We start from the raw sequence: 21,673 nt of genomic DNA, 5'->3' as shown, positions 1-21,673 counted from the left end.
TCTGTGCTGACAGTGTGGAGCCTGCATGGGATTCTCTGTCTGTCTGTCTGTCTGTCTGTCTGTCTGTCTGTCTCTCTCTCTTCCCCCTGCTCACTTGCACTCTCTCTCTCAAAAATAAATGAACTATAAATAAATAAATAAAACTGGATTGGGGGAACAAACGTGCTAGACTATTAACATGGTCATTCCACAGACTGGAGGTAAATAATATTTCATATTTTTTCATATGAATAAACAAAAGTCCTCTTACTTTTTCTACAACAAATTAATATTATTTCAATAATAAAAAGCAAAAAAAATTCTACTTTCATAGCAGAAAAGATAACTGATACATGGAACAAAGTCAAGTATTTATTGAGTGCCAATTATATGCATAGATGTAATAAACACTGAGTGTTCATCATTCTTGGAACAAACATTTATTCTCTTAATTTTTAAAATTTTATTTATTTTTGAGAGAGAGCGCACGAGCCAGGGAGGACAGATAGAAAAGAAGAAGACACGGAATCTGAAGCAGGCTCCAGGCTCTGAACTGCCAGCAGAGAACCCGATGCAGGGCTCAAACCCACGAACAGTGAGATCATGACCTGAGCTGAAGTCGGACACTCAACCAACCGAGCCACCCAGACGCCCCTAACATTTACTGTTTCTAATCAGTGCTAGGTGCAAGCAACAGAGTCCCTCATTAGGTATCTGAAGTGTGAGAGGGACCCGTGCACATACCCAGAGCTAAGGCGACTAAACAAGAGCAGTGCATGACAGAGACTTTATAGGGAGGGCAGAAGAAGACCACATCACCCAGGCTGGAGAATCTTAAAGGAAGGGTAGGAATTAGCCAGGTGAGTGGGAGATGACAGAAGAGGCATAGAATGGAGAAGAACAGAATAAGCACCACGTATTAGAAGAGCAAATGAAGTATGAAATTTATTTTATAGCTCAACTTAACAACAGATTTGGGAAACTTACTGAAAATGTCTTGACTTTTTTTCTACTGACATAGAACTAATGAAATAGTTTCACTTCCCAATTTACTGCCCTAGGTAAATTATGTTTCAACTGCCCTTCTAGTTCATATAGCCCCAGACTCTAAACCACCAAGATTAAGTAAAAAGATAAACATGGGTGATTCTAAATAGTTTGGTTTTATGGACAGACTGTATATATGGCAGGCATAGTCTTCTGGTCATAAGAGCGTGTACATTATTGCCATCCACTAGACCTCAACGCAGACCCTGGCGGACACTCTTTCAGACTTCCAAAGACGTATGGATATTTTCCTTTTCCAAAGATAATCATGATTTGAATAAGCAATTGCTGTCTATTTATAATTAGTGGAAAGCTGTTAGTGCTATTCTGTCAATGAAAACTGTTCAAGTGTGATTCTTATTAAACCCTGACCTTCATTTGCCTGGTCAATACACAGTTCCAGAAATTCTGAAGAGGCTATTATTGGTGTTAGCACCTTGAATGTCAGTGTATGTAGGAAGATGTCCATAGTTCAAAGAGTTTGGTGACTCCTACAGAACAGAAGGTCATCTTAACCTCATATGCCAGGTTGCTTGTTGCTTCCAGCTGAATAAAGTGGACTAAGACCAGATCTAGTCTATTAATGTGCCTAGTGCAAGCATCATTAACATGTCCAAAGTGATCAAAGCCTACCATTAGTCTCAGGATATAAAAATGAACTACAAAAGCTACCAGGCTCAGTTCTTTGGACAAAACCTATTGTCATTCAACTTCAAGAATCATCAAATGCCAGCCACCTTCATTTCATCTATGCTCCTTCTCATTTGACTCCCAATTCTTCCTATTAAATCCTAAACATCATACGATTTCAGCCATAAATATTTGTCAAATTACTAAATAAATCACTGACTACTGCCACTTCCACTTTCTGCCCTTCTCCCAAATGCTGTATTAGTGGATACATACTTATTGGCTAAACTATTTTCAGGTGCGTGCATTTTAGTACCAGAATATTCTAGGTGCAAAGAGTATGAAGGAATGGCTATATTTTCATAAATCTTTGAACTTTTCACCATCTACCACACTGTCCTGTATAAAGCAGACATGTGTGTTGGCTGGTTGATTTAACAAAAAGACTATATCAAAAAGGGCCAGGTAAATGTTTGAGGTCAAATTTGACATGTGTATTCTAGGATAATGCAACATGTAAATACCTAGGGAAAGAAGAGCAGAGAACTATGAATTCTTTCACAAAAATGCTGCCTTGTTCATCCTTAAATCCTACCATACCTTAAATACCATGTAGTAATTGCTTAAGATATATCTGTTGAAGGAATGTATGTTTTTGGTATTATTACTACTACCTTCCACAATTTCTTCAGAGTCATCCACAAAAAATTCCTTTAAGGGAGGCCTTTTGGGTCGTTTGAGAGTGTTGAGAAGCTGCTGGATTTTTGTGGATACTCTGCTACTGACAGGAACACCTGTAAGGGGGGGAAAACAGTAAGTGAAAATCCACTGATTTTAGGGCTATCTCAGCTTCTCAACTCTTTATGGAATTTTTATTTCTAATGATGTTTGGCCTTTGCCCAGAGTCTTATTCTATCTCAACTGGGCCAAAGAAATACAAATACGTACACGCCAAGTTTTATGGCAACATGTGCTTCCAGATTTCATCTAGCCCTCCTTTTTTCCATACTGTTTCTTGTTCAGAGCTATCCTCTGACCATGCAGACTGTCTGAACAAGTAACAGCGCTGCCACAGTGCAGGCTGTTGAAAAGAGGGCCCTCCAGAGGACCTGTGCTGGACGGCCAGCTGCAGTGGAGTTCTGCAGCTGCTCTACCGCTCAGGTGCTGCTGTTCAGCATGTGCATTTTTCCAATTTAACTAATATTCCCTATATAGCTCCCTAAAAGAACTCCCTACCATCAGCTGTATCCATAAGGCTGGACCTGTTGGATCCTTTGTGCATGCCTTTGACTATCCCTGAAGGGGGCAGATCAATATTTGCTGGGCGCATTGAGGAAGATGATGATGAAGAAGAGGTAGTTGTAGTGACATCAGGGGGAGCAGAGAGATTCTCTGAGGGAGGAGAAAACAAAATTCAGAATTATACGACATTGGCAATAAAAACAAGAATCTTTAAATCTTTTTGTGGTTGTTTCTTAACAAGGAAAAAACTACAAAAATGGGCTATCAATTCTTGTAAAATAACCTTTGAAATCAAATTCTACTCGTAAGATATAATGAGAGAGTAAGAGTATAAGCCAGGGCATATCAAAATTATTTTTTCCTTTTTTCAAAATTATTATTTTCAAGAACTCGAACAGCCTTATTAAGAGCCAATCACATATCCAATGTTCCTCCAAAATGTTCTTTTCTCCACAGAAAGTCTGGTAGAAATTCAGCGTTAATAATCATAATAAAAACTGCGAGTGACTTCAAAATGAAAGCAAAGTGACTGTGGTCATAGTGCTACTGATATTCTAGCCTCGAGCATCTCTTCATGTTTATGTTGGTTTGTCCATAATATCTCCTCTTCCACCGGAAATGGGGAAGAGTGTCTTGGGAGTGGGTCAGATCCCTCAAGTTCCCAAATGAAGAAAACCAGATAAGGCCTACTTCCAATTTTTATAAAATAACCCACAGGAAACTGATCTACTTGACAGACAAGGTTCTTCCCTTGCTCTAAGCATGATTGTGTAATGTTCTTTTGTTCTGCTTCAGGTAGGGATTCTTAATATCAAGAAACTAAAATGACCTAAGTTGGAAGAGAGCCATTCAATAGGGATGTGTTACGTAAGAAAACTTAGAAAAACATCTGGGGAAGAAAAGGAAAATTAGAGGAAGTAAAATATATGAGTTACAACAATAACAACAAGCTACTCAAAACCATAAAAAAGGCAAAATGCATAAGATAAACAATTTCTAAAATCAATTTGGGAGTAAGGTCTCTATGCCCCCAAAGTCTGATGTTACTAAGTTCAATTGTTGTTTTTCCCCCCTAGTTCAATGGTTTTTAAAGTTTTATATATACTAGCACAAGTAGACTACAGCATACCTTTCTGTAGAATAATGTAGTAATAAAGCATTAAAAATATTCATCTTTATTTGACCCCAGAAATTCCACTTATAGGGATATGTCTTAAGGAAATAATCAGACAAATGCACCAAATTCTGTGTTCAAGGATGTTCATTCCAGCAGTTTTTATAATGGCCAAAAATTGGATACTACCCAAATGTCCAAACCAGGGGAATGGCTAAATAAACCAGGACATAGCCATATAACAGCATACTTTGAAACCATAAATAGTATAATTCTGTATTAATGACATAAAAGATTTACCAATTTGTGATACACTGCTAAGAAAAGCAGGTTATGAACACTATGTTTAGTACAATTTCATTTTTTAAAAAGCAAGACCCAAACCCTACATATTCATATGCAAATAGTCTAGGAAGACACACATTAGAGTGTTATCTGTGGGAAGTGGGTTTACAGATATATAGATATAGATATAGATATAGATATATTATCTGTATCTTCGAATTTTTCTATTAGGAACATGAATTGCTTCTGTTAGAGCAAACATCCAAAAGGCAATAATGTTAGTTAGATAAAATGGTTTTTGTGACTACCTTAACAAAAAACTTTTCATAGAGTAGTGAAGCAATAGAAAAATATAAGGTCAGATGAAATCATCTAGTTAACAAAAACCTAGACAGAGTTAACTGGGTATTAGGACAGTGTTTTTAATAAGTGAAGTTGCTTTCTTTTAGACAAATGTGGAAATAAAATCTGACCCGACCATGGCTCTGTTGTGTACCCTCCCGAACAGAAAAGATGGTGAGCATGCTCCTCTGTAGCTGCTTTAAGAGGTTCAGTGAATTACAGGGCAGAGCCAAGCTGCAAGACAAGCCACTGGCTGTTGGCACTTGGCTTTTTAATGTGGGCAATCATACCCTCAAGGTAGCTATGTTCTTTACTAATTACAGGCTTGAATTGCAAATTTTCTAAATTTTTCTTTTCAGAAATCAATTAATAGATTAAAGATCTACATATGTGTATATATATTTATGTGTGTGTGTGTATATATATATATATATACACACACACACATATATATAGTGTCTATATATATATACTGATATAGAAAGACTACTGATATGAAAATTAAGACACCACAGACACATGATGTTCAAATACATTACTCAGCACAGTATGTACCAACCAATTTAGCAAAAGCAGAGATCTGAGCTATATCTTTACCTGCAGATGTCACAAACCCTTAAAGTGCGTGTGCATGCGCACACACACACACATACACACACACATACACACAGACATAAAGCAGAGCCAAGCGAAAGCTACCCTCCATACAGGAGCACTGGTAGCAGGCAGCAGCTCACAGGGTACCAACACGGTCAGCCTGCACACTCCAGTTGTAGCAATAACACAGCAGCAAGGACCATAAATCCAGTCTTTATGCTAAAGACAAGGAGCTTCACTGATATTAGTGCAGAATTTGCTCAGGTTTCATGTTTTTCTGTTTGAGAAAACACAGGTAACAATCCTAGGAAAATCTAAGATGTTACATATTTTAACACCTTTTAATATGTGGAATATTCTCCAACAGGGATAAACCCACACTAAGACTGGTGTTATATCTTGCGGCTTGAGTATTGCTTATGGAAATAGCTATGGCTTCAGGTGGGCAATACTATGCACCAATAATGCAGATGATACCTATCACTCCAAATGTACTGCTGGTGTTTTCTTCTTTGCCCCATTAACTGTTATGTTCTTTCTAATTTTATTTCTTAGGCCACGCTGAAAAAACTAATACAAATCAGAAACTATTTCCTGGATGCTGGGAGCCAAATGGAACATGACTTGGGCTGCTCGGGTAGATCCAGCTCCTACCTATTCGGGTATTGGCAAATACATCAGCTAGAGACCCACTGGTTCCTTTGACCTCTCCATGGGACAGCGTAGAAGATGCGGATGAAGAAGTGGACGATCCCTGAATTGAACGGTTGATCCAGGACTCAGCATTCTGTAAGCTCTGTTGCAAGGCAGCAGAGAGCGCAGCTTGGCGTCTCAGAGAGCCCTCATCCTCAGAGGCCGAAGACGTGTCTGTGTGGAATTAGAAAAAAAGAAGTTCTCGATCCTGCCTAGAACAGAGACCTTTCAGTTCTTACTCATTGATCAACACATTCAATTTTGATACCAGCAAAATATTCACATTCTCAAGGCAGACTAGTGTGTAAAGGTTTTCAAGAACCTCAAAGAAAGGTCTACAGACCAAAGCCTGAAAACACAAAACAGCCTAAATCTATAGGTAATTTTAAGTTCTTAAAAAATCCCTTTTGGAACATTTAAACTTCATGCTTTTCTGTTCTGAACTGAATCAGGATCTGAATTTTTCTGGCTTATCTATTTATATTCAAGTAATACTGAAGTGCTTATATGGCTCCCTCGACCTCTTAATTGGAGAACCGTGTGATAGGCTGCTATACTGATTTTGACAAGTACTTACTAATTAGTGTCTACTCAACAGGCAATGATCCTAATAGGGTGATATAAAAACTTACTTTTGTTAATAACAGCTTCAGTGTCAAACAGTGGGCTGGGTGCTGGGGGAACTAGAGATGGAATTAGAAACAGTGCTCAGTCTGGAGGCATTCACGGTTTTAGCGGCAAGTGGTCACTCAGCACAGGTAAGCCTCCCAAATGTGACAGGGGACGGCCCCGATCTGTATTGCTTTCCTTAACTCTCCAAGAACTGTGAGAAACTTACTGATACAAATTTACTGTATTTGGCCTGGCTCTGACCTCAGGGAAATAAGGCCTAAATTAGAAAAGCATGTTGAGAAAATAAAAAAGGAAAAGTTCAACCAAATATAAGACAGCCAGTGGAAGCAGAAGTCAGGAATTTATTTCAAGGCTCTCAGCTTCAGAGGCATAGAAGTTAAGGGGGCATTTGGTCTGATCTGAGACAAACCCTTCTACGTGATTTTGGTGGTTATAATTAATGGCCTGTAGATTGGATATCATTTAATTTTTTAAAAAATAAAACATTCTGTGGTTAGTCCTGCTGAGCACTCTAACTCAGGTGAAACTGTAAGTCTGCGTTCGACTTCGGTTCAATGGGCCAAAGAGATAACTAACTAACAGGGCTAGAATGCTGCTCGACAATGGAAATTTGAACCACAAAAGACTAAATTAATCTAGAAGTCAGATTCTGCATGTCCAGAGCAAGCAAGGAAGTAAGAGTTAAAATAATGACCACATTCTTGCTTCCTGCTCTGAACCACTTCTAACTTATCATCTCATATTGAAGGAAGTATGAGGCCCACGACTGATTATTTTCACAATGTACTACATAACTACAGTATGTGCTGGGAACTATGCCAGGTTCTGGGGATTCTGAGATGTATAAGTTCTTGGGAGAGAGTGCCCTCAAACGGCTTACAGTCCAGTACAGGAGACACAATCCTACAGACTATCTCACAAGACTTCAAGAGATGCTGAGAAACGGGGTAAGAAAGGGTTTCACAAGAGGGGCACCAATCCCGGGGGAGGAATTCAAGTATTCCTATGTAAATGGAGCAAAGACTCTGAGGAGTAAGGGGCAAAATATGAGGCTGGAGAGGGAAACAGTGACCAGACCCCAAAGGGATAAACTGATGAGGTTCTTTAAAGGAGAAAGAGATCTAGAATACAAAAGGAGAGTGACTTAAGGAAAATACAGAGAAAGAAAAGTAACACCATCTGTAACCTTTTATTTAAGGAACGAGGTTTGCATAATTCTCAAAAAATATTCCAACATTTCAACTGTACCTTGGGAGGCAGAGATTTCTGTCTTTGTAAACATGATAAAGAAAAGATCAATGGGTGGGCGGTGTGGAACAGGTGTATCTGACCCTAAGAACACAGTATTTTAAGGGTAATACATCTCAGGACCCTAACAAACTCCACTGGATTTGCAGGCTGTCTTTATTGCATCATTTATTTTAAACTGCATTAAGTCTAAAATCAGAATAACCCAATTTTCAAAAGATAGCAAAACCAGTATTTTCATGATTAGGTTTACGGCAAATTGGCTTCACTGTGTTTCTATACTGGATCAATTATGTCACTAGGTGCATTGTTTGAATTCAATGACCTCATTTGCCTGCCAGTCCTCCTCCGTGTTTAGTGACTACAACTGTGGGCGTCTCAGTGTAGTGGAGAAAACATGGCTTGGTGTCTGTCTTCCATTTGAACTCTGGGGTCCACCCCTCATAAGCTATGTGACTTGGGGAATAACATTATCCGCCTGAGAAGGTTTGCTTGTTTACCCATTCGACAAATACTACTAAGCACTACACTAGTTGGTAGGAATAAAATGGTGAACAAGGAAGACATGTCCCTACTCCAATAGGACTTAGTGTCTTACAGTGCAGACACCCAAGGAAGTGAGACCTAAACCTAGGCCAGAAGGGTAAGTAGCTATCGGCTCTAAAGCATATGGAGGTGGGGGGAGCAAAGAGCCAGGCAGAGGGAACAGCATGTGAGGAAGTGGGGAGGGCACAGAAAACAAGGCACATCCGAGGACCTGAAAGAAACGGGACTGGCTGCAGCACAGGACGCAACAGCAGTTACTTCCAATTCTGATGGAAGATGAGGCTGGACAAGTAGACAGCACTGGGCTCTTAAGGGTCTTTGTGCTAAATGCACAGGAGACCATAAAATGAGACATTGTCCAGAATACACCCCCAGCAGTGGCAGCGCATAGCAGTTGGCCAATAAGTATTGGTTCCCCTTCTCTTCCTTGAATCATCCATTCTAGGTTAGCTCACAGGCACAAAACCGGCTGTGCAAAGCTTTCAGCAGATCGTGTATCTTAATGCGCAAAACGTAAGCACTGCTCCAAGACGGTATCTTAAAAAACAAAACAAAACAAAAAAAAAAACAAGCTCCCTTAAATATTTATATGTTTATTTGGTAGCTTTTTTGGTTTGTTTTGTTAAGTAACTGTCACCCAAGAAATTGCTGTGGATTAGTAGAAATTTTGGCAAGATTAAATTAATGATAATAGAAATATTTTCTCACTGATTCTGCTCCAGTTGAACATGAACTTACAACTCTTTTTTTTTTTCAACGTTTATTTTTATTTTTGCGACAGAGAGAGACAGAGCATGAACGGGGGAGGGGCAGAGAGAGAGGGAGACACAGAATCGGAAACAGGCTCCAGGCTCCGAGCCATCAGCCCAGAGCCTGACGCGAACTCACGGACCGCGAGATCGTGACCTGGCTGAAGTCGGACGCTTAACCGACTGCGCCACCCAGGCGCCCCGACAACTCTTATCCATCATAACTAAGGTCCCTTGTTTAAACTCTTGTATAAGATGAATACAATAGGTCCTCTAAAACAGAAAATAATTTTGAAAACACGCTTTGCTCTTCAGTTTTTAGTTAGTATGGTTTTAACACAGCACCATTTTATACTGATAGGCAGAAGCCTATAAAATCCATTTCTAACCAATTACAAAACATACATAACAATTAGTTTGTTGACTTTAAGGGGAGAAAGGTCCCAAATTTGCTGTCTTTGAGCACTGTAGCACTTTTTGTCATTAGCCATGTGTGCAAATGACATCCCTCTTTTTGGCAGAAAATACAGCTTTTATATCTAAAAATGTTTATTTTAAAAGTTTAAACACCTACCAATTCCACCTACTAGTGGAATAATCTATTCATTCCACTCCTACATATCTACCCAAGAGAAATGAAAGCATATATCTATACAAGGACTTGTTTGTGAATGTTCATAGCAGCTTTATTTTAATAGGAAAAAACTGGAAACTACCTAAATGTCCATCAAGAACTGAAAGGAGAAACAAAAGGTATATCTATAGGACAGAATACTACTCAGCAATAAAAAGGAATGAGCCTCTGCTATACAAAACAACATGGTTGAATCTCAAAATAATTATGTGGAGTGAAATATGACAGACCTCTTCCCTCAAAAAAAAGTACAACAAAGTATGATTCTATTTATACAAAACTGTAGAAAATCCAAACTAATGTCTAATGACAGAAAACAGATCATGGAGATGGAGAGAAGTAGGATTACAAAGGGATTATGAGGAAATTTGGGGGGGCATGATGGATACCGCTCATTTTCTTAATTGTGGTAATGGCTTCACGGTTTTGCTATGAAAACTTAGCAAACTACACATTTTAAGTATGTTTATTGTATGTCAATTGTAATTTAATAAAGCTGTCAAAAGAACTCATTGAAAAAGATTCACGGGGGTGAAAATGGTGGCTTGGTGAGAGGATGGTAACATCTCAGTCAGTCTACACAATCTGAGGGGTACTGTGCAAACTGGACAAGTTCTTGGAAAGACAGTGACTGCCATTGGGCTCTGACAGCTGATACCAAAATTAGGCCCAGACATCAGCTTAGAACAGTAGCTAAGTCAAGACTCACCAAAAGAAAGATCTTATCCTAATAACTACTACAAAATATACCACATAAGCCAGGCCAAGAAATAGGAGCTTCAAAGAACAAATAAAGGAAACAACCACTAGGGTGGTTAGTGCATGATATTCTAGAGATCATGGAAAGAATTTTTGTGTATTTTGGGTAAGTAGAGTGGAAAGACATCAGGCAGGAAAATATGTTCTCTTGCATTGTTGGGTCAGAGGAATTAAGGACTTCCAGAACCTTCAAGAAAGGCAAGTGGAGTTTCTATGCAGACAAGAAAAGAAAAATCTTTAGAGATCCAAGAGGAAGCAACCTAGGAGTAAAAGCATATATGGAAGAGAAGATTAGAAGGTTAGCTCTGGAAGCAGGCCAATCTTGAACCAACCTTGGGCTGCAAATTCTGGGCAGCTTGATATAGCGCTATACCCAACCAGGGTGTCTGATTCACCAGACAAGGGTTAGGGAGACTTTCAGAACTATCTAAGAGATATTTTGGCATCCCACAGTAATGTGTCTGGGTGCACAGAAGCTTGGCTGGGATCAAAAATAACTATGTAAAACCTGACTGGCAGGTTCATGAGTTGTCTGACCATTAATGTCCAAACTGGAATCCCTCTAAGAGAAGGGGTACTCACTGTTAATAATTACTCTAGGGTCACTCTACCTATAAGGGATCTCCAAACACTGTTTTTCTAGGTATTTTTCCATGTCTATGAAAAAACAGTTCACAAAATGAATTAATATTACAAATACTGTTGACCCTTGGGGTGCCTGAGCAGGCTCAGTTGGTTAAGCATCCAACTCTTGATTTCAGCTCAGGTTATGATTGCACTGTTGGTCGGGCTCTATGCTTACAGTATGAAGCCTGCTTGGGATTCTCTCCCTCTTTCTCTCTCTGCCCCTCCCCAGCTCATACGCAAATATGGGTGCACGCACAAGCTCTCTCTCTCTCCTAGTAAATAAATAAAAGTTTTTAAAAAACTACCGTTGATTCCTGAACATCACAGGGGTTAGAGGTACTGGCCCCATGCATGGCTGAAAGCCCGTGTATAACTTTTGACTCCCCCCCAACTTAACTTACTGATAATATAAACAACAAACACATATTTTGTATTTTACAAATATCTGTATTCTATTTTTTTAATGTGTATTTATTTTTGAGAGACAGAGCATGAATGGGGGAGGGGCAGAGACAGAGGGAGACACAGAATCCAAAGCAGGATCCAGGCTCCAAGCTGTTAGCACAGAGCCAGACGCAGGGCTTGAACTCACGAGCTGTGAGATCATGACCTGAACTGAAGTCAGATGCTTAACTGACTGAGCCACCCGGGTGCCCCTATTATATCTGTATTCTTACAATAAAGTAATCTAGAGAAAAGAAAATATTAAGAAAATCATAAAGAAGAGAAAATATGTTTACAATACTACATTGTAAAAATTCCACATATAAGCAGACCCACGCAGTTCAAATTGTATTGCCCATGGGTCAACTGTGTTTAGGTAAAAAAAAGAGATTTTTAAAAACTTATTGCCTATTTGAAAAGTCCGATCAAACATGCAGCAACTGCTAGAGCTCCAGATTTACCGCAAAATATTTACTTGACTCTATGGTAGAAGGAGAGGCGATATACCAAGTGGTTTCGAGAATGGGCTTTTAAAGTCAGACTCGTCTGAATTCCGACCTTAGCTCTGCGACTGAGAGCTCTTGGGCAAATCAGTTCTTAAGGGTCTTAATTCTGCTGTTTGCTGTTGTTGTTCTTTTTCTATTCTCTCTCATGGTGAGTGTTTTCTATTTTTGGACTGTTTACTCACAAAATTCAGTGGATCTTTATCTCTGGAATCCTAAATCCCTGGGTTGACGTTGTATCCTTCCAGAAACTATTTGTGTCTCAAGGTTATCATCAGTCCAAAGACCATTTTTTAAATGTTAGTTCTTACCAGGCAGTATAGTGAAATTCAAACCTAGAACCCACTTGACCCCAAATTCTTAGGGAAGGTCCCAGCTTCTGTTATCCCAAGGCCAGGCACAACTCAAGCTTTCTTAACAACATTTTCTTTTGCTGGCATGTTAATTTTTTCTAGTTCATTTGTCTGCTGAAGCTGTTAGTCCCTCCAGGGATCTCAATTCCAACAACCAACTTATTATTATTATTATTTTTTTTTTAAGTAAGCTCTAGGCCCAACGTAGGGCCCAAGCTCACAACCCCAAGATCAAGAGTCACACGCTCTACCAACTGAGCCAGCTTACATAGGTCCAAGGTTTTATCTTTTCCATCCTTATGGTAATTAGAATTTATTTAAGCCCCTTTTTTCCTGCCTCCCTGCTCCCCAGGACAGATAAAGCGAGCACCATCTCAGCATTCTGATGTTCAGTGACTGTTCTCTCTCTCTCTCTCCTGTATGTATTTAAAAGGAAACTGGTTCTAGTCTATCTAGAATTTCTAATGGGAAGTTTTCTTGTCTCTGTTCTAGGAGAGAATTTTCAGATTATCTGACTACACAGCTAACAAAGCTTATGCAAGTTATTGAGCTTCTCTAAACCTGTTTTCTCATTTGTAAAATGGGACAGAGGGCAATGGAAAAAAAAGAAAAGGAAATATGTGCTAAGCATTTAGCTCTTTAACTAGTACACAAGGCTACTCAATAAACGGTAACTATGAAATCAGTTTTACTGGCAAGCTGTAAATTTTACCATTAGCTGTTGAAATAAATTCAGTCTATCAAAGTGGGTTTTTACTGTGCTTTGGCTTAAAGAATATTGAATATTTACTGGTCTCCCAAGTAACTGCAGACCACTGCTCATAACCCACACCAATAATGAAAGTATGCTACTAACATGATCCAAGTCTATTAATTAGAGCACATTTATAGGGGTCTGATTTGCCAACTCTGTTTATTTTGCACTTCTGAATGAAATTAGAATGTTTGGGGAAAATTCCCCAAGTTGGCAATTCAGATAGGTATTCTTTTTTAATTTAAATTAACTGACTAAAACATGTTTTGGGCTATAAGCTCTCAGAAGGCAACAGCTATTTAATTTGCTTTCAATAATATCCCTGCATTTCTATAGACGACAGTGATGCCCATGAACAGACCTGGGATATTGTTATACTTTTTAAGTTGTAAATTCCTCCTTATCTGACCCTAGGAATTACTACTGCGGTCACTGCCAAGCAGGGCCCTGTGTGGGACAGGCACATAAATTCATTCTACCCAAGCCAGCTGAAATAGCTTACTGTGCTCTGGGGTCATCATGTGGTCTATTTGGTCATCCGAGTACCCTCCGAATGAAGCACAGGGTAAGTCCACAAGGATGCAGAAAAAATTTAGAGGGGAAAACAATATATGCTGCAGTTTTCGCATTTTGTTTATCGGTATGAATGAGAAACAGAATTACACAAAGAATCCCTACAAAGAAAGAGCTGAGGTAATGGCCTCATGACATTAGTAAATGATTTCAGCACATAAAGGGAACTGGATGGCAGTAATTCAAGCAGTCTAAGAGACTGAAAAGGCCACAGGCACTAAAGAACCGTAATTTGCTACCAACTCCGAGAATTTAAATTTTCCAATCCATAAGACAAAAACCAGCGTACATATCAATAAACAAATTTTAGGTTGAGTGACACTTTATTATTTCCAAATGATATGTGAACAAAAGCCAATTATTTCCCATGGCCACTATTTATACCATATTTTCCATCCTATGTAATACTATGAATAAAGCCAAGATTTATGACATATTTTACTTCTTAAATCCTTTTTATTAAATCCTTCCAAAAATAGCTCTAAAATTTCATCAGTTTAGTAATGCCAACAGTTATGTGTTGGGTGCGCCCCAAACAGCCTCACTGGCTAGTGTGCTTTCACAGGTATCCCAGGAACTGGGTTCACATGGGACAGCACGTGCACAGCGACGGCCCTGACTGCAAACTTGCTTTGTGACGTGCATCCTGACTGCTCAGACAGTGCACAAAGGGCAACGTGACTAAATTACTATAAAATCTGAGGTTAATTTTTCCCTGCAAGGTTAGTACAACTTTTCTAGAAAGAGTGCCATGGCAAGGTCATTTGTATAGCTGCCCAGAACTGATTTTTTTAAAACAGCCTATAACCAGCAATAATTAAGGTCCTCCTCCTCCTCCCCAACCCTCAGGGCAGCCTCAGCATTCTTCTAGACTTCAGTGTTTCAGGGGCTCTCAGTGCAAGATAAAGGGAGACAGTGACACAGGATTAAACTGCAGTAGGAAGAGGACACAGCCAAGGATCTAACCAGTGGTTCTCAGGAGCTTGGAGAGAATGGAATCTGAATCCCCTGACTGGGGAACAGCAAATTCCATTCCCTAAGATGAAAAGTGCTGATGGATGCCTTATGATACAGCTCTTGCACATTTCCTCACGCTAGACACAGGCATGTGCGCAGCTGCAGAATGAGAGCATCAGGATCTAGCTCCGTGTGGGGGCCATGTGAGAAATCACTCTGTAGGGTGCTCTCAATGTTTCTTCATGATGAGAGAGAATTCCTCTTCTATATGACAACATGCACGTCCCTAGTAGTACATTAAGGTTTCTCATATGCTATTCAGAGATCCCTAGCTCTGGAGATAAACAGATAGGAGACCTTTTCGTTACTCTGATCTGATGAATAAAGGTCTTAGGAGAGAGGATCGTACCTTCATAATCATGAAATTATGAAGACACATAAGGTGATCAGGAACATTATGCCACCTCTGTAAGGCTGCAGTACAACATTAGTGTTCAGAAACAGGCCTGTAGTGAATTCCCAAGGACTATGGTCTCATTCAGTAGTGAATAGCCACGATTTTGTTGCTGGAGTTGATAATGTCCCCTCGGGCAGTGACTTTTGTAAGGGGATAAAAAAGGTTTCCATTCCTTCTGAGCATTCTCAAGATCCTTTGCTGCACTCTCACATTTAACCCAAGGCCATGAGAGCAGACTATTTACTGTAGAGCTGTATTTCTTTATTACAGCTATGGAGAGGCCTGTTTCTAACAAGTACGAGTCACGTGCTCCCTACCCTTTGCCATTTATTACAACTGAGCCCTCAGCCGCGCTGCGGCAGCATCTGCCCACGAGGAACTGCTCCGGGTCTGAGAGGCCCCTTTGTCTATCAGGACCCAACTGGTGCTATACTACTGTGGAAGGGAAACCAGCCAAGATTTTGAATGAATAGGCTGGAAGTACGCACCATTACAGACACAAAATGTCTTTCACTGTGAAGGTCTGCTAGAGGTATCCTGTGTTACGTTTTGAGAAACACTTGAAGCCACAGAGCTATTTCTCTCTCAAACATATTGACACCACAGATGTAAGGAAAAGAAGCACACACAGTTAATGAGCCCACAGCACACCCAAATGCTCTGAGAAGTTAGCCAAAACCTAGCAGAAAACTATTAATATGAACCCAGACCAGGGACTAGGATCAGTGTAAACAGCTCAACTTGACAGCTGTGAATCAAAGTCAATCACAATGATGTAACCTTCTCCCCAAAGATATGGTAAGTCCTCTAGACCCAAACTACAGGGAAAAAATTTCCCCCAAAGATTTCATTACTAGTAACAGGACAGGAGACACCCAGACACTATATTGAGGCTCCGGGACAGATTTATTATGTTTAGTCTCAGCGGCCTACAGGGAGATCTTGTCTGGGATTTCATCTAAAAAATCTTAAGGCTTTTCGAAACTTTGGGAAAGATTCTGAATAAACAAGACAACTTAAAGTTGTTCCGGTTGCTCCTCAAATAGCAAATTATATAACTCTTCGGGTACAGAGTCCAAGTCTGGGGAACGAGAAAGGGATGAAGACACTTAGTTCTCTCTGATCTTGTGAACCCATTATAACAAGTGGGTTCTTAAAAATATATAAATGTATACAAAATATATTAACACACACACAAACACACTTATATGTATTTTTTCAGATCCCTTAAACCTTTGCATGACTGCTCTCACTCCGTCTTTAATGACACACAAAATTTTATCCCAAATGCACTTATTCTGTAGAGGCAAAGCATCTGATTGAGACGTATAAATTTGTTAAAGAAATTATGACCATGGTCATATTTTAGAGGTCAACGAAAATAGCTATTAAACCACAGAAGGATTTTCTAAGACCCTAAGCTTTGGCCTGTGTTTATTTATGACTACTTGAGTTTGGGGGTTGTATTAAGGAAATGCTAAAAATTCGGAAGGAAAACTTTTTTTTTTTTTAATAGCATTATTGTTAAGGCTTCTTTCTGTATGCATTTATAATGTGACAATCAAAACTTGTGTCTTCAATGTGTATTCTTAGACACCTTGGATGACGAGGAAAGTGCAGGCTCCTACCTCAGAAAAGACAAAGCAGAACTTATGTCAGGAACATCACAGGAGTAACTGTCAGAGAGGAAGGTTCTGACAAACCTACCAGGAGGTGTGCAGGCATCTGCAGGAGACTGGACGAATGTGGACCGCCTTTTGGTTGGCATAGGCAAAGCCATTTTCTGTTCTTTATGCTTTGCCAGTGCGGCTTGAACTGCTTCTGTATGGATATCTGAAAGATTAAACATTTGCATTTATTAGCTCTTGGTTCTTTTTTTTTTTTTAATTTTTTTTTTTTAACGTTTATTTATTTTTGAGACAGAGAGAGACAGAGCATGAACGGGGGAGGGGCAGAGAGAGGGCGACACAGAATCTGAAACAGGCTCCAGGCTCTGAGCCGTCAGCACAGAGCCCGGCGCGGGGCTTGAACTCACGGACCGCGAGATCATGACCTGAGCAGAAGTTGGACGCTTAACCGACTGAGCCACCCAGGCGCCCCAGCTCTTGGTTCTTAAAGTGTTTACTTCTGTGGGCTGAACTATTACTGCCTCACCTGTTGAAAAGGGATGTTTAGGTGATTTTTAGTTACAGTTTGTGTTGTAACAATTAAAATAAAAATGAAAAAAAAGAGACAAAAAAAGAAAGAAGTCAAGGATAATTTTACAGAGAAGGAAAATGAAGCCCAGAATGATTATGTGACTGCTTTAAGAGCAAACAAGGGGCTAGTGGAGATAGGCAGGGGTGGGGAAAGGGGAAGGGGTCTAATATGCCCCTGTGCCAGGCAGGGATCCTACCTCTGAATGGAATGAGTGCTGTGCAGGTAGCTAAAAGACACTCACTGTTCTTCAGGAAAAGCAGCTCAGGATTTGTTTAACTGCCTGAAAGTGGTTGAGACCACTCAGTTCTCTACCACAGGATCAGAAGGGCTGAATCTGATCTAGAAAAATATAAGAGCTGATGGCACTTGTTTGCCACTGTGGCCACAAGAGAATTCAGTTCTCCCCTTGAAGTCCAAGAGGAAGGAACCTTAGAGCACCGGGATGCGTCAGTCGGTTAAGTGTCCAACTTCAGCTCAGGTTATGATCTCACGGTTCATGAGTTCGAGCCCTGCACTGGGCTCTCAGCTGTTGGAGCAGATCCCGGTTTGGATCCTCTGTCTCCCTCTCTCTCTGCCCCTGCTCCGCTCACACTCTCCTCTCTCCCTCAAAAATAAATAAAGATTAAAAAAAAAAAAAAGAAGTCTAATAGGGGTCTCAAAATTAACATTTCCCAACAGAACACTTGATTGTCCACTCCCGCCATAAAATGTGCTCTACATTTCTGCAAAAAAAGGATCATACTATTCATAGTCTTTGGTGTTCTCCTTTGAGATTTTTTAAAACTCTTACAAAATCCTGTGAAGGTAGATAACTGAAGTAGCTTCCTAGTTCACAAGAATTTCCTCTTCTCAGGGATGGGCCCAGTTGAGGGACAAACTATCCTAGGAGGCCTGTCTGTGCTATGTAAATGTACCTCTTATAACAGCTGGACCTATCAGATCCTTTTATGGGGGTCTGTGTGGAAGAATTTGAAATAAGTCAAGAAAATGCAGGTTCTAGAACTGAGTCACTTTAATGATAATTCCCTAGAGAAAAGGAATGTCCTTAAACTTCAGGGTTGAAACCCTGGAAGCTGTCTCTCCTTTTCTAGGGATTTCTCAACTGTTGCTTTGCTTCTATGACCTACTCTAGCTATTTAAGGTAGCCTGAGCTGGCCTGTTTCATGCAACAACAACAACAACAAAAACCTTCACTAATATAACCAGAAACATCTTTCTGTGTAAATACAGACCTATAACATAATTTTAAAGGTTGCATAGAATTCCACTGTATGTCTGTGCCATGATTTATTTAAGCAACCTGTTTCCAAAGTTTTGCTACTATTCATAGCAACGATTCACAGCAAAAGAATTCAGTATTTTCACCTTAGTACATACGTCTAATCCTATTTTTGTAGGATTAATTCCAATTGCTGAGGTGTATTTCCTAAGAACAAGGATTTTAATTTTTTTTTTTTTTTTTTTTTTTTTTTTTTTTGAGCAGGGGGAGCAGCTAGTGCAAGCAGGGGAAGGGCAGAGGGAGAGGGAGAGAGAGAATCTCAAGTAGGCTCCACACCCAGCTCGGAGCCCAACATGGGGATCCATCTCACCACCACGAGACTGTGACCTGGGCCAAAATTAAGAATCGGACACTTAACCAACTGAGCCAAGACACCCAATGATTTTACTCTTATATAGCTATCATACATTTACCAAAATCAATAAATTAAATATTGATACAAATTATTATGTCACCCACAACCCATATTCCAACTTAGCCTACTATTCCCCAGTAATGCACTTTATAGTTTTTCCTCCTTTGTTCCTGATCTGGGACCTGACACAGAATCATACATTACATTTAGTTGTCACAATTCTCTATTATCCTATAATCTGGAACATTTCTTAACCTTTGTCTCTCATTGCCTTGACATTATTGTACAGACTAATTATATTGTAGAATGTCCCTTAATTTTAGTTTGTTGATATTCCTCATAATTAGATTCAGGTTATACATTTTGGTAGGAATACCACAGAAGTAATATGTCTTCTTGAAACATGATGTCAGGAAGTGTCTGCCCTATTACTGGTGATAGTAACTGATTACTTGGTTAAGATGATGTCTACTAAAGTAATTCATTGTAAGGTTATTATTCTTCCCTTAGTGTAATTAACAAATAAATTATGGGTGAATGTTTTTCAGATGATATAAATATTACATACTTCATTGAACTTTTACCTACTGGTTTTAGCATTCATTGATGATTCTTGGCTGAATCAATTATTACCATAATGGCTACAAAACATTGATTTAATAACTCTATCATTCCTTCTGTATTTATTAGTTACTTTTTCTACTATAAGAAAAAGCATCCCTTTCTCTCCCAATTTATTTATATCAATACAGACCTATTGACTCTCATTTTATTCTATGGCTATTGTTACTACCATTACTTATTTTGATGGTCCTAATACCCCAGATTTGACCAATGAGGCCAAATCAAACGGGCTCTTACGTCCTTTTGACATATTCCCATCATTTTGAGCAGTTTTTGTTCTCTGGTATAAGATGTTCCAGGTATGTTCCCTTCTCCAGCACTAGAATTAAAAATTTCTCTAAGGAACCCTGACCTCACTTAGTGGAGAATGGTATTTAGAAAACAAGACCTTAAAAGAAGGAGTGCTCAGTGTTATTGGGGTATCAGACGCTCAACCAACTAAGCCACCCAGGTGCCCCTCTTCATTTTAAAAAAAAAATTTTTTTTTCAACGTTTATTTATTTTTGGGACAGAGAGAGACAGAGCATGAATGGGGGAGGGGCAGAGAGAGAGGGAGACACAGAATCGGAAACAGGCTCCAGGCTCTGAGCCATCAGCCCAGAGCCCGACGCGGGGCTCGAACTCACGGACTGCGAGATCGTGACCTGGCTGAAGTCAGACGCCCAACCGACTGCGCCACCCAGGCACCCCACTTCATTTTTTTTTTTAAAGCTGCATAGCACTCCATTATATAATTTAGTTTACTCAACTATTCTAAGTGTAGGCATTTAAGTGTTTCCAATATTTTACAATTACAAACAATAATACAACAAAGGGTCTTGTGCAAGTAGACTTTTATACTGATGAGAGTATATCTTCAGGGCCAATTCCAACAAGTGAGACTCCTAAGTCAAAAAGTGAATACATTTTAAACTCTGCTGCATCTTGCCAAGTTCCTCTCCAAAGAGTTGTATCATACTGTATTACTAGCAGCAATGTGCCTATGTGTCTGTTTCCTCATAGCCTCACCAGCAGAATGTATTATCTTGGTTTTTTGACTATTACCAGTTTGGTAGCTGAGAAATGGTGTCTCAGTATACTTTCAATTTGGACTTCCTTTATTTTATTATTATTATTTTTTATTTTAAGATTTACTTTATTTTTGGAGAGAGAGAGAATGTGCAAGTAGGGGAGGGGGCAAAGGGAAGTGGGGGGGAGAGAGGGAGAGAGAGAAAGAAAGAGAGAGAATCCCAAGCAGGCTCCACACACTCAGCATGGAGCCTGATGTGGGGCTCAGTTCCATGACCCTGGGATCATGATCTGAGCTGAAATGAAGAGTTGGACGCTCAACTGGCTGAGCCACCCAAGCAACCCTGTACTTCTTTTATCATTAATGAGATTAAACATTGGATTTAAGGACCATTTAATATTTGTTGGTAAGTGAAAGTAAATATTCATGTCACTTGATCATTTTTCCACTGGGTTTCTCCATTTATTTTCCCCGAATTTTTAGCCTAAATTTTTAATTTTTCCCCTAGCCCTTTATCTCTGAATGTCAGAAATAGTTTCTTTCAATCTGTCATTTGTCTTTTGACACTGTGGTAGTTTATTGCCACACAGAAGGTTTTTAAAAAATTTTCATGGAATATCTCAAATCGATAACCTAATGTTATATTGAAGGAACTTAAAAAAGAACAAACTAAAACCAAAGTTAGTAAAAAGAGGAAATAACAAGGATTATAACAGAAATTAAAAAAATAAATTTGAAAAACAGAAAACAATCAACAAAAATAAAAGTTGGTTTTTTGAAAAGATGAACAAGGGGCGCCTGGGTGGCGCAGTCGGTTAAGCGTCCGACTTCAGCCAGGTCACGATCTCGCGGTCCGTGAGTTCGAGCCCCGCGTCGGGCTCTGGGCTGATGGCTCGGAGCCTGGAGCCTGTTTCCGATTCTGTGTCTCCCTCTCTCTCTGCCCCTCCCATGCTCATGCTCTGTCTCTCTCTATCTCTCAATAATAAACGTTAAAAAAAAAATTAAAAAAAAAAAAAAAAAAAAAAGAAAAGATGAACAAAA

At 39.5% G+C, this 21,673-nt stretch overlaps 1 protein-coding gene across 4 annotated transcripts in view; it reads right to left on the bottom strand.

Moving 5' to 3' along the window:
- DIP2B (disco interacting protein 2 homolog B) overlaps positions 1-21,673 on the bottom strand; it is a 226,556-nt gene that overhangs the window by 62,447 nt on the left and 142,436 nt on the right. For 2 of the 4 annotated variants that reach the window (XM_047866182.1, XM_047866184.1), the window contains exons 4-7: positions 16,874-16,999; positions 5,891-6,103; positions 2,893-3,048; positions 2,328-2,450 (exon numbers count right to left, since the gene is read on the bottom strand). In XM_047866182.1, coding sequence (XP_047722138.1) covers positions 2,328-2,450; positions 2,893-3,048; positions 5,891-6,103; positions 16,874-16,999 — 618 coding nt within the window. The remainder of the gene's footprint in view (positions 1-2,327; positions 2,451-2,892; positions 3,049-5,890; positions 6,104-16,873; positions 17,000-21,673) is intronic. The other 2 variants (XM_047866183.1, XM_047866186.1) reach the window with 2 other exon arrangements.

The sequence above is a fragment of the Prionailurus viverrinus genome, chromosome B4 (genome assembly GCF_022837055.1).
Source record: "Prionailurus viverrinus isolate Anna chromosome B4, UM_Priviv_1.0, whole genome shotgun sequence".
In the NCBI taxonomy this organism is placed as follows: domain Eukaryota; kingdom Metazoa; phylum Chordata; class Mammalia; order Carnivora; family Felidae; genus Prionailurus; species Prionailurus viverrinus.
The sequence above is the reverse complement of the archived record's forward strand: the minus strand, read 5'-3'. Positions and strand labels throughout refer to the sequence as shown.